Source organism: Oxyura jamaicensis, chromosome 5, assembly GCF_011077185.1.
Source record: "Oxyura jamaicensis isolate SHBP4307 breed ruddy duck chromosome 5, BPBGC_Ojam_1.0, whole genome shotgun sequence".
Taxonomy (NCBI): domain Eukaryota; kingdom Metazoa; phylum Chordata; class Aves; order Anseriformes; family Anatidae; genus Oxyura; species Oxyura jamaicensis.
This window is the reverse complement of record NC_048897.1, coordinates 42,051,528-42,064,515: the sequence shown is the minus strand read 5'-3', so window position 1 is coordinate 42,064,515 and position 12,988 is coordinate 42,051,528. Positions and strand designations below refer to the sequence as shown.

Below are 12,988 nucleotides of genomic sequence, written 5' to 3'. Positions count from 1 at the left end.
GGCATTGAGGGCCAGGCCTCAGCACTCGTCTGCACAAAGGCATTTTGGTTCCTTCCTCCTCAGGGAATGACCTTGGTTTGTGTGCACTAGGGGACGATTGTCTTCACATCTCCATGTCTGTGAGGTGTGTTACCAGCAGTTGACCACTGGCACATTCCACATGAAGCAAACTAGCCCTAGGACTAGTCGCAAGCTCCTGCTACCTTTTTGTTAATAAAGCTGCTTTGGGAGGAGAAGGGCCAAGAGTGTCCATGGAGGGGATGAACTCCACCAGAGGAAGGGAAGTCCTGTTGTACTTCAGCAGGGAACTGGCACTTGTCCTAGTTTGCCAAGGGTATGTCTGGGCTCGCAAACCAACCAGTACAGACTCATGCAGAAGAAACAGCATCCGAGAAACTGCAGCTTTACTTAGGCTTAGAAAGGTAACACCAAAAGGCAGAAGTTGCAATCTTCCATCCTTCTCCGGCCTGATGCTCCCTCCACACACAGGCCATCTGTGTCCCATGCTCCTGCATTGGATTTGATGCTTCTTTATTGCTAGAGGGAGGCTTGGACCGGCTCTCAGTGCGGTCAGAAATCCGAGGTTGCGCTGAGTTAACCCTCGAGTCAAATCGTTTACCAAGGCTCCTCGGGAACACAAAGCTGGCAATTCCCTGGGGCTTTTAGAGGATACTCATGCGGGAAATAGCTGGCAGCACTGCTCTGTCCTGGTGCATCTTTCATTTCTACAACATGATGCTGGCCAAAAGCAGCTAACAGCGTATTCCAAGGAAAAGTGCATTAGAGTAAAAGTCAAGGGGATGTGATGCAAGGATATAGGAAATCTGCCTACACGTTGCCTAGGAAATCCACTTAGTGAACTTTCTGCACCCTTTACCTGGTTCTGTCCTAAGCGACATGAGCACACCTGCTCCTGGACCACCAGAACCGGGGCAGACCTCACCGGGGAACCGGTGCTGCCTGCAGCTTTCCCCCGGGGTGTGAGGGCCCACGACGGCCCCGGGGTGCAGAGAGGAGGCCGAGGCGCAATCTGCAGCCTGGGGACCCGGACACGAAGCCGGGCCGGGGGAACCGGGACCGGGGCCGGGCGGGCTCGTTTTCCTGCCCGTCCAACCCCACCCTTCCCGGGCCTGGTACTTCCCGGGAAAAAAAAAAAAATAATAATAATAAAAAAAGGGGGTGAAAAAAAAAATAGGCAGGGAGGGGGGAGGCGGCAGGGTAGGGCGGAGGGGCAGCGCGGTCCCTTTGTACCTGCCCGCGGCCCCGGTAACCCGAGCCGGCGGCGGGGCGCGGCGCACCGGGGCCCGGCTCGGCACGGCCCGGCCCGGCCCTGCAGCCAATGGGGCACTGGGGGAGGGCGGCGCTCGCCTCCTCCTCCTCCTCCTCCTCCTCCTCCTCCTTCTCCTCCTCCTCCTCCTCCGCTCGGCTGGGGCAGGGCCGCGGCCAGCAGGAGGTGGGACCAGCCCCGGCGCTGCCGCCCGTCCCCTCCGTGCCCAGGGCCGAGCCGTTCCGGGAAGGCGCCGGCTCCCTCTGCGCTCCTCGGCACCGCCGCACCGGCATCGGCCGCCGCCGCGCCGGGCTCGGCCCCGCGGGGAGCTGCGGGGGTGCAGGGGGCGAACAAGTGGACGGAGCCCCCCCGAGGAAGGGGCCGGCCGCCGGACTTGTTTTACCCGGGGTAAGTTGGCCGATCCCCTGGGGAGGGTAAGCTCGGGGGTGCCCGTTCCCCGCAGCCCCCCACCCCCCTTGGGGGGGGGGGGGGTTTTTTTTGTTTTTTTTTTTTTCTTTTTTTTCCTTTTTTTTTTTTTTTTTTTCCCCATCTGGGTTGGTTTTTTATTATGGGATCTGCGGGGGAGAAGATCTTCCAGTCCGGCTTTGCTGTTCTTCCTTGTCCAGCGCTCCGCGGGGAACTATATTTCTTCCCCAGGATGCTGCAGTGAATTTTAGTCCCAGGAAATCAGGTGAACAAAAATAATCCGAATAACCCAAACCCCGTTTGTTACCGTGTCAGAACGGACGCTGCCTGAGCACAGATGATGGCAAAAAATTCCCTCGAAGGGTCCAAGGAGGACCTGAGCAAAATTTCAGAGGAGGAGATGCTGAGGTGGAGCAAGGAGGAGCTGGTGAAAAGACTGAGGAAAGTGGAGAATGAAAAGATGAACTTAATGGTGGAACACGGCAACTTGATGAAGGACGTGAACCGGCGGCTGCAGCTCCACCTGCACGAGATCCGCGGGCTGAAGGAGGTCAACCAGAAGTTGCAGGACGACAACCAGGAGCTGCGGGAGCTCTGCTGCTTCCTGGACGACGACCGGCAGAAAGGCAAGAAGCTGTCAAGGGAATGGCAGCGCTTCGGGAGGCACACGGCCAGCGTGATGTGGAAGGAGGTGGGCATGTACCAGCAGAAGCTGAAGGACCTGGAGGCGAGGCAGGAGACCCTCCTGCGGGAGAACGTGGAGCTGAAGGAGATGGTGCTCATGCTGGACGAGGAGCGGAGCGGGGCCGGTTCGCGGAGCTCCATCGACAGCCAGGCCAGCCTGACCAACCTCAACGGCGGCTCGGCCACCAGGGACGTAGGGGACGGGAGCAGCACCTCCAGCACGGGCAGCGCGGGCAGCCCTGACCACCATCACCATCACCTCCACCACCACAAGGCTGGTGACAGCAAGGCCGGGGCCATGCGGAGGTCTATGGACGACCTGTCTGCGCCTCTTCACCACCGGAGCATCCCCAATGGTCTCAACGGTGAGCTTGTCCCCCTCCTCGTAGCCCTGCTGGCTGCAGGTGCTGCTGGTCCTGCACCCAGTTCCCCCTTGGCAGTGGGGTGAGGGATGCCACGGTTCTTGCCCTTCCTAGCCCTGCCCATCCTTGGTGGCCCCAGGGTGCTTGGGCAGAGCAGTTGGAGGTGGTGGTGTGGGGAGGAGCACCCATGTGTGTGTGGGGTGGTGGCTGCGGTCACTGGGCTCTGCGGTGCTTGCACCCAGCACGGTGCTCCTGGGCTGTGTTACTGGTGTCTGGGGCTGAGGCTTGGAGGCTTTTTTCTCTGGAGGGCTGGTGTTTTGTTTGCTTTTCCTCCCCCTCAAAAAAAGCTGCTTGTGTTTTCAGAGTTAAACACTGATTTTCCCATCTCTTATTTCTCTGACTCTTCCCCCTTCAAATATTCTGGGTTACGTGTGGCTTGTTTATCTGCTGTTTTGATGAGATTGATAAAAACCTAAATGAGATTTCAGAAGAAGCTGATTAAAGTCGAGGTCTGCTCCATGGAGCATCACCTGTTAGCTCCATGGGCTCTTGGGCAGGCTGCCTGGCTATGGCGTGCCCACCAGTTTTGGAGAGCTGGAACTTGGTTTCCCCTTGTTCCCTTGCTCCTCTTCAGAAACAGGTTTGTTTGTAGAGAAGAGATTGCTCTCAAAGGGACGCTGCATTCACAATTTTGTTCAGCCCAGTCATTAAAGTTAGAAACAAGCTCCACTGTGAAATCATGCCAAACCTCCTCTGACAGTTTGTATGCAAGCAAAGTTTCTCCTGCTGTTGAATAGTGGTCAGGCATTAAAATAATAATATTGGAATGTCTTTAAAATTGATTTTTGGGGGGTCCTAGAAGGAGTAGTTTGGCCAGGAGGGTTTAACAGGAGTCAAACCAGGCATCAATCTGTTTAGTTGTTGTGTACGAGACTTCTTTAAATGTACTTAATCCTATTTTCTGACCAGAGAGGGGTATTTTCGGGTTGGGGTACGCACAGCCCTCCTCCAAGCACAGGGATGGAGCCCTGGAGGCTGTCTGCTACTGGTGCCATTTGGGGCTTGCTGGGCACGAGAGGCCACTGAGGGGCAGGGTGCCGGGGAGGGGGCTGCTGGATGTGTTTGCCAGATAACCACCTTCAGTTCCCAGAGCTTTTGGTGGCCCTGGTAGGACCAGGGAGTGCTGGTTCTTGTTTTTGGTGATTTATGGGAAGTCCTGATGCTCCAAGAGATCTGAGGGCACACGGCACTAATCAGCCTGGATTTCAAGTGGTGTGTTTATCCACGAATTTGCCATGCTCAGTCCTGTTACCGCAGCTGCGTGTTTCCACTCGCAGCTGGAGAGGTTACTGCCACCTCACCCATTAGACAGGGCTTGCTGGTTTGGAGGGTGATCCAGTCACCAGATGTTGCAGGATACGGCAAGCATCCTATTATTTTATTTTATTTTATTTTATTTTATTTTATTTTATTTTATTTTTTCCTCTCTCTCTTTTCTAGTGCTGTGTAAATCAGAAGTATCTTGTTTGTAAACCTGCAGATAGCTTCTGCTCCTGGTGTGACTTTATTTTCATAAAGTCATTGCTGTTCTCAGAGGCCCGGAGAGCTTGGCAGATACTGAGTGTGCTGTTATTGTTTTGGGACAGAAGGGCTTTGCAGTTCTGAGACCAAATCCCTTTTAGTTATCAAATACTTCCTTAGGTTTTAGTGACTTCTGTTTCAGGGTTGCCCAACACAAGCTGTGGAAGATGTGGGAAGTACTGGAGCTAAAACACTTTACTGCCAACCTGTGCGGCTTCATTTCTGAGGATGGCACAGATATGATCTGCACTTTCTAGACTAATAATCCCTGGAAAGATGCAAACAAGCCTGATCTATCTTCTTAGGTAGTGAAGCTGTAAAATGACTTAAATAGTCATTCTTAGATAGCATCGGTATTCAGCAAGGCCATTTCCCTCAGCATGCCTTTGGAAGTGCCTGTGAATACATATGTAAATGCAAAGCTTCTAGGGCCTCTTTTTTGACTGACAGAAAGGAGCCTGGTGGGGAGGCTTGCTTGGGACCAAGTGGCAATTCATTTAAGCCTGTGACAATGGGGAAGAGGAGGGACAGTGAATGTGGAGGAAAAAATCCAGTAAGTCAGGTCGGTGGAGGAGCTGTCACTGAGCAGCCTCTGCAGCGCCAGCTCCCTTCCATTTCTTGGTGCTGACTCTGCTTTTGGTGCATGCAGGTTAGATGTTAATCTTTTTATGCTCTTTTTCCTGATGATTTTTTTTTTTTTTTTCCCTGGGATAAAATGGAAAGAAGGAAGAGGAGAAAGTGACCTTTTATTTTTAGGTTACAGAATTCAGTCTGCTTTGCTGTTACCTCCTTTCTTTAACACACTGGGTAACTAACTGCTGGATGAAGCTGCCTGGCCGGCACAACTGGTGCCGTGATGAACAGCCCTCCTGTTCTCTCTTACAGAGGAGGGAGGTGGATCTGAAACAGATGCAGGGCAGAACTTGGCATCTGTAGTAAGCATGGGCCTTGGACAACTGGTGAGAGCAAGGGATGGTAAGCTGTTAGCTAGAGCACTTTTGGACATGATAGGAAGCTGGCAAGTCCTGAAATGTGCTGCCTCTGGTAGTGATGTCAATTGGGCTTCATGCGGTGCCCTGCTTTTCTAGGTGTTTAGCAGGACTGTTTCACCAGGTTAGTGCTTTTCTGAAGGAGTTGAGAACAGCACCTGTTAAATGCTCCTAGGCGGATAGCCTTTTAATGAAACCTTCCCCCCATTTTTTTTTTTTTTTGATTAAATGTTTATTTTCCCTTCAACAATCCTTTGGAAGTGACTTGGTAATCCAGGGCTTGATTTATTGGCCCCAGTGACCTGCCCCAGTGTGAGGAACTGTAAACTCTAGGTTTGTAAGGTGATTTCAGTAGAAATGGTACAAGTTAAAAACAAAAACAAACCCAAACTGATCTGTGATCCACCTTCTCTTGACTTTTCTGAGTCTATTTACTTTTATAAACCGGCTTTTTGGAAGCTGATACTTGGAACCTGATGACTAAATATCTGCTCATGAACGATAAGGTAATAAGCATAACTGATAGTACGAAAGCCGTTAATGTCAGATGATGTGCTCTTACACAGCTCCGGATATTCTGCTGAAAGCTGGGAGAACATCTGTTTAGTCTGAAGGTAAATGGTCTTTTCATTCTCAGCTTAGTGGCGTGTGAGCTGGGAACCGTCATGGCAGGGAAAGGGGCCCCTGCAGGCTGTGCGATGGGATCTGGCCAGTCGCATCCGTCTTGAGAGATGTGCTGTAGATGTGTTGTCCAATAAATTTACCCACAGATTTAGGGCAGGTATTGAAGTACAGTTGCTGTGTTGTGCTTTTGAGTGCTTTGGCTTTACTTTGCATGCATGGTGGGCGTCTCTGTGGATGTACGTAGTCATTCTGGACTTCCAGGTGGGTGAGGCTGCCCAATTGGAGCTATTGCCGTTGCTGCTGCCTGGTTTCTGCCAGAATAAAGTTTCAAAAAAAAAAAAAGGAGAGGGGTGGGGGAAGAAAAAGAAGATTAAGAAGATAACCACATTGTGTGATACTAACATGACCTGTGGGGAAGAATAAGTCTTCAGGTCCCATGGGATATATCCCTGGATTGTAAAGTATGTGGGAACATTGGGAGGAGGGACTCTAAGCTCCCTGAAGCAGAGTAACGGCTTCCACTAATTTTAGCCTCCTCTACATCTAACTAGAACAACTGTTTATCCAATAACAATTAGAGGACAATTGGCATTGGTAGGATTTATGCGTACATCTGGGAGAGAGGGAGAGCTGACAAGAAGGAGCGAATGTGCCCTTGTTGCAAGTGTAGAGTGACTTGGTCCTGCCTGCTGGTGGTTGCTCCGCACAAGTCAGTCCCGGTGGCTTGTGCAGTCCTGCAGCCAGGCAGTGTATGAGTTCTACCAGTCTGGTGTAATGTTGCTGTGAGACAGACAGGATGAGTGCATGTTGTGGATTTCCTCGCCTGTGCTACAAGCCTGGAGTGATACAGACTTGCTAGCTGTTGATGTGTCTGGGACGAAATCCAGTGCATGCTTACAAAGGTTTTGGGCTTTAATTTCCCTCCACCATCAAATGGCTTTTGTCATCAGAACTTCTCATTCACCTGCCACTGAAGCTGTTTGCTCTGGGTTCCCAAAATGTGCCAAGCTGTTTCCAATGTCTCTTTGACTTCATTCTAGTTGGGTGAAATGTTTTGGTATTTCTTTATCAACATGAATAGGTTTCTAAAAAGAAACATTCTTAAAAATATCAACACTTGAAAAGTGGCCGGAGAGGTATAGAGGCAGGTGGTGGGCACAGCAGATAGCCTGTCGTAGCAGAGACATAATCTATGGCCCATCACTGCTGTCTGCTCCAAGGGAAGAAGAATGGTCTCTCTGGGTGAGGGGGTGGGAAGAGCTCTAGTTCTATTGATTCCCACTTGTAAATGTCCACATATTTACCTAGAGGGTACGATATATTACATTTAAAATGGTGGCAAAGAGAAATAGCCATTCCCTGTGGGTTGGTATTGATCGGATGTGCAGCTACTCTGTACTTCTCTTCTTCTTCACATACCCTTTAGGCCAAAGTCCTTTGCTTTTATTAGCGTATTCATAATCAATATACATATTATTTACTGTGACGTATTAATGAGGCCTTTGAGATGAGAATATGTAGAAGCAGAAGCAAAGGGTGATGTTCATCTGATTTAAATTGAGGTGTCTATAATATAGGCTGTAATATCTTTGTCTCCTTGGGCTTCCTTTATAGGACATTTGGAAAAAGAGATTTTGGTATCATGATTTATGTCACCTATGTCTATTTTAGAGGGTGAAGCATTGTACACTGTATGTGCTCTTTCTACTGTTGGAAAGGAATCCTGGATGGTAGTTCATATACAGCCATCTGAAGTGAGGTGATATCAATCCTATTGAAATATTGTGGTGACCATCTTGCACTCTTCCAGCACAGCTGTGTGAGCACCAATGAAAGACAAAGACAGGAAATCACTTTCAGGTAGCAGTCAGATGTCACCCCCTTGAAGTCCCCATACCACCTGGGCACAGTGGCCTGGGTCTTCTCTATAATGGAAACGGACCAGGATTCGATGGCCCCTGCCAAACTGTGAAGCAGAGTTTCATATACTTGACCAATTCCTATCTTTCTGACATGAAGAGCACTCTTAGTCCTATGAACATTGCCTTAACTTTTCCTTTTTTGTATTTAGGATGTTAGTATTTTTGGTATTGTAGGCCACTATATACAGGTTCCTTGGGATTAAACAAGGAAACCCTCCCTGGGTTGATAAGCTAAATGTAAGACCTCTGTAGAAACACCTGTTTCCCTCTCTTCTGAGTTCATTGAGTTGTGCTAATGGGTTTTTAAATGCTGATGTCTTGAACACTAAGGGTACAGCTTGAGTTTCCTGTAGCCAGCAGTCATCGGCCTCTCCTCCAAGGGGCATCAGCTGGAGGCATCTTTGTCATTGTCCACTTTGGCCTTCTTGCTGGGGCATTAAGTGTCTGCCAACCAATTAGGCTCTGAAACTTCGGGGTAGCAGGTGCCTCTGAAAACAAGGCTCAAGAAACTTACTCAAGGCACTCAGATTGGGTCATGTCTGGAAATATAGTCTCTATAGTAGCGCATTTCAATTTTGTCATCCTCTTTCAATTTTCTAAAGAGATATCTTGTTCTCAGCTGTCCTGGTGAAGGAAAAAAAACCTGTATTGATTAAAAGGCAATTTTCTATGGGCCTTTGATGGAATTATCCACTTACACTTGTCAAAAGCAATCAAAATAAGGGGAATAAATTGTGTTGGTTACATGTAAATGATTTGGTCCTCTGGAGGCATTTCATCAAATAAAGCTGAGGATCGAATTAAATGGTGATCTAATTAAGTGGCAGGCATGGGAACCCAAAATGCAGCCTTGGCAGGTGTTGCACTTGGTGTGTGTGAGGAGATGAGGGGTGTGAGCAGTAATGCTGGGGAGGCTGCAAAACAGTGTTGCCTCTGAAAGCTTGAGGGTCAACACTTTTGTGTGGACAAGGCCCACCATGGAGGCCACAGTGAGGAGGAGGAGGGCCCAGGCGAGGGCCTCCCTGACACGAGCTGGGCATTGGCCTTGCTTGTGGCTCTCACAGACATGTCCACAGCACGGTCCACACATGTTGTCCCCTCAGGCTGCTGCTGCAGCATCCTTCTGTGTTTGGGCTGCCCTTTGCAGGAGCCCTGAGAGCAGGAGGGACAACGGTGGGTGAGGTGTAGGTGAGGTGCTTATAGAGGCAAAAATGTTCGGTGTGTCATGAGGTGTGGAGCGAGGCGAATGAATAGAATTATAAGGCCATTTAAAATACCCTTAAAACTATTGATTCTGGGAATGCTGAAGCTCTTTTCACGCTCATCACAGCTGTAATATATGCCCCACTGCAAAACACACGACACTGCTCATGTGGAGCAGGCAAGGTTGGGGGCCACGTATCCAATTTTCCTGCGAATTAGCAGCGACTGGCTAGGTTTGCTTCTGCATTCTGTATTTTTAACCTGACTTTTTGTCTGCAAGCCAGAATTCATCCTGCCCTGTCTCCAAATGTCATCGTCCCCTTGTGGTTAACTTGCTGCAATTCATGAAACACTTGGCTGCCATAAATAGTTATGTGCAGAGGTTCCTCCGCACGCGGAGCGGACAGAAATTCGCAGGCAGCGCTGCGAGGCACTCGCACACTAACATGTCCACCAAGAGAAAGTTGACCCACTTCTGCGAATAGATAACTCCTGGCAGAAAAAGTAACACTGTCTTACAGAATCTGTCTTTCCCTTGCCTACTGAATTGTGAAGCAAAAAAAAGCAAGCGAGCTCAGTCTTCTGAATTAATGGCGGTGGGAGCATAGCACTCCCCATTGAAAGGAGAGCGTGGAGATCAGCCCTTGATCTGAGGTAGGCTTAAAATGGCCACAATTCATTTGTGATTTTTTTTTTTTTTTAATGTAATGAGTGCTTTTGTTAGTGAATGAGGTGTGTGGAGTTCAGGACTCAGCTGCTCTTAGGCATTAGGAAACATTTATCACCATGGCAATTGAAGGCTGCTGTACAGGTTATTTTGAACGCTTGCATGGTGACTCACATCTGGGCTGAGACCATTTATGCCAGGTTACCTCAGTCCCTATGTATACAGGTTTATATGTACTCTTCCCTCCCTTAAGTTGCTTCTTGCCTTGGTGTTTACTCCTCTCCGAAAGCTCAGTACTTTGCCGACTTCTTACACCTCCAAGCAATGACACAAGGAGATATCCCACTCTGGTGACAGAGTACAATGTTCATACCTGGCGAAATGCAGGTTTTCTGAGAGTCCCCTCCTGAGAGCAGCAGGTCCATCCCTGTCTGCCCAGTTTCTGGGGGGAGCATCTCTGCTAGAGGCTGCCAGGTTATCACCATCATCACCGTGGTCATGCTTTCCTTGTCCTGGTCAGCTATGCCCAATGCTCGTCTTGCTCAAGGATTCTCCTGCAAAGGGTCTTTGTGAAAGATTCTTATTGGCAAAGTAGATTACAGGTTAATTTATTGGTGAGATTTGAGAGTGGGGGACTCTAACGCACCATGTGCTAAGTGCTGTCAGCATTGCTGTTGTGCCGCTTGTCTTGGCAAGTGACTATAGACACTCCATTTCAGGGATCTCACACTCAGACTGAAGTAGTCCTGCATCTGATGTGAATTAAAACATTGTCTGGGCTAGGAGATAAGGGCTTCTCTTACTGGTTAGTAGGAATGGATATCTCCTTTTTGTCTACTGTGGGTATGGTGGGAGATGTCTGCGCTGCCTGTAGCGGAGGGAGCGCCAGTGACGAGTGCCGGGCTTATGGTATCAGGGCATTGCCCAGCTGTAAACTGCAGTTGAAGGGGTGACATGTTAGCTGTCTTGTATAGTTGTGTCAGCCCAGGCTCGCTGGCAGATTTAGTTCAATCACATCAGGAGTGCTCTGAAAAGCTCTTCAGCTCCATCCCCCAGCTCCATACAATGACACTCATGACTACATGCTGCTGCCTTTTCCCCCCATTTCATGCAAATGCTGGGGTTTTGTTCACAAGCAGGGAAGTTGGTGGCATTTGGATGCTTGTGGAAGGCAGAGGAAGTAGTACGGGGAGCAAATGAATGGAGCACGGGACGCAATGGTAGATATCTTACTTATGTTTCAAGCTGTCTCCTGGGCAGTAGGATGCTCCAGGGTTGCCTGTACTTGGGGGTTTGGCAGCCTTGTCTGACCTGTCTCTGCCTTCCTGGGACAACAAAACGAAGCCACGTCGTGCTGAGAGCCCCATTGTGGTATGGCGGGGAGAGCTGCGGTGTTGTCCTGTCCTCTCGCTGCAGAAGACAACATGGTGAGGAAGGGAGCAGACAAAAGGACCACTCAAAGTAGATCAATAAAAACAAACCATTATCTTAGAAAAGAGAAAAAGGAAAAGCAAGCCTTACTGCATTTCCAGTCCCCAAAGCTTAATATTTCTATGGAAACCATTGCTGCAGGAGGCTTGCTGTCAGTATCTTTATGTGATCTATTGGGGTTGACTAGATTTAAAAACTGTTTGTCCTTTCCCCACATCTTCTGCCTTGGATCATCCCAAGGCAGGTTGCTGTGTATCACAAATGCAAGGTTAAACCCTGCATTCCTGGTTTCTGGCTCTCCAGTAAGTGCTAAGCAGTCTCTGGAGGATTTGCAGCCATCTTTCATGTGCAGTTTTTGACTTGCAAAGGTCCATTTCATTCACTCTATGACACTTATTGATAATGTCTTGTCCTGTATATGCCACTCCTGTCACGCTGTGCTCCTTGAAGGATGGCTGTGACTTCGTATTAGGCCGTGGACCATTTGGTAGTGTGGTGCATCTCAGTGCCTTGTAAAGTTGCTACAGGGATGGTGGTTGACTTGAATGGAGTTAAGACTTTATACGTGCTGTAGTCTTTCATGCAAAGGAGATTTGTAATCTCCACAAGAGGACATAATCTGACCTACTTAGGTAATAGCCCGCATGATTTTTGTATAGCCCCAGTTATATATGTGCAGCTATTTACTATGGTCATGCTGATGCATTCACTGATTTCCTCCCATTTTTGTTTCTAGTGGGATCTACTAGAAATAGCTACAGGATAACCTACATAAAAGTCCACTCTTTTATGCTGGAGTAGGAGGATCGGATGCTAACAGAGTATCAATAATAAAAGAAAATTGTTATTTTTGTTGATGCTGAATCTTTTTCAGCTCCTAACAAAGGTATTATGAAAATCTTATTTTTATGTACAATCATAAAGCACTTTTGTGATGAATAGTTTTCTTTTGTCTTCCTGGTTTCCTTTTCTTATCTCCCTTACTGGGGTTTGCAGTCTCATATTTGTATGTTTCCCAGCAGCTGAATATAACTTCGATCTGTGCTTTGGATCTGCAGAGCTTTTAATCCCTTTCCACTGAGTTAAAAGCTTGTTTGCTGTTGAATGTGATATGTAGTTATAGGTTATATGATCTTCACCGGCGGCTCATGCATCACACAAAGATGGCATATTGTGAAAAACTCTGATAAAATATCCCCTTGTTCGTTTTCCTGATTGCAACTCAAACCCAGGACGTGAGTGAGTCAATTGTTCACTGCTGTGCAGACCGCTGGTACACCTGTCCTTTGCTGTTACGTACACCTATGCACTTGCTTGCTTTATTTCAATTTTGCAGTCTCTGTGATGTTTATTTTTGAGGCTACAAACCAGTTGGATATTTCAGCCAGTGCAGCAGGCTTTCTGTTTTCCAATTCTGAGAATTTTGTGGTGTGATTTCCTCCTAGAGTTTTCCCTTTGCCTCCTCTTAACAGCTTGTTACACCTCCTGAAACATGGGGAGTGGTTTTTAAAGCCCGTACGATTATTCACCTCTTTGTCCTGAAATGTGGTGGTGGATGCCTTATTTGTGGAGAGCTTTTTTTTTTTTTTTTTTTTTTTTTTCTGGAGTGATTGCATGTTCTGCCTTGGAAAAATCATTATTTCTGGAGTTCTCAGTCTTCCAGGCCACGTGGATATGGCTGCACGCATGTGAATGGATTCAGCCATCTTCTGATTTTTTGTTGTTGTTGTTTATTAGTTTTGGTTTAGGTATTTTCTTTCTGGACTCTAACGAGTTTATCAGGCTCCCAGTGCTTGTCTCCTGGCCTCCTGTAACAAAGTACAGTCCTCTTT

At 48.2% G+C, this 12,988-nt stretch overlaps 1 protein-coding gene across 3 annotated transcripts in view; it reads left to right on the top strand.

The window, feature by feature from the left end:
- Positions 1–1,396: 1,396 nt before the first annotated feature.
- CCDC85C (coiled-coil domain containing 85C) overlaps positions 1,397–12,988 on the top strand; it is a 108,516-nt gene continuing 96,924 nt past the window's right edge. The window contains exons 1-2 of one of the 3 annotated variants that reach the window (XM_035328790.1): positions 1,397–1,675; positions 1,925–2,742. In XM_035328790.1, the coding sequence (XP_035184681.1) occupies positions 2,031–2,742 (712 nt within the window). In that variant the 5' untranslated portion in view covers positions 1,397–1,675; positions 1,925–2,030. Of the gene's footprint in view, positions 1,676–1,768; positions 2,743–12,988 lie in introns of those variants that run through there. The other 2 variants (XM_035328789.1, XM_035328791.1) reach the window with 2 other exon arrangements.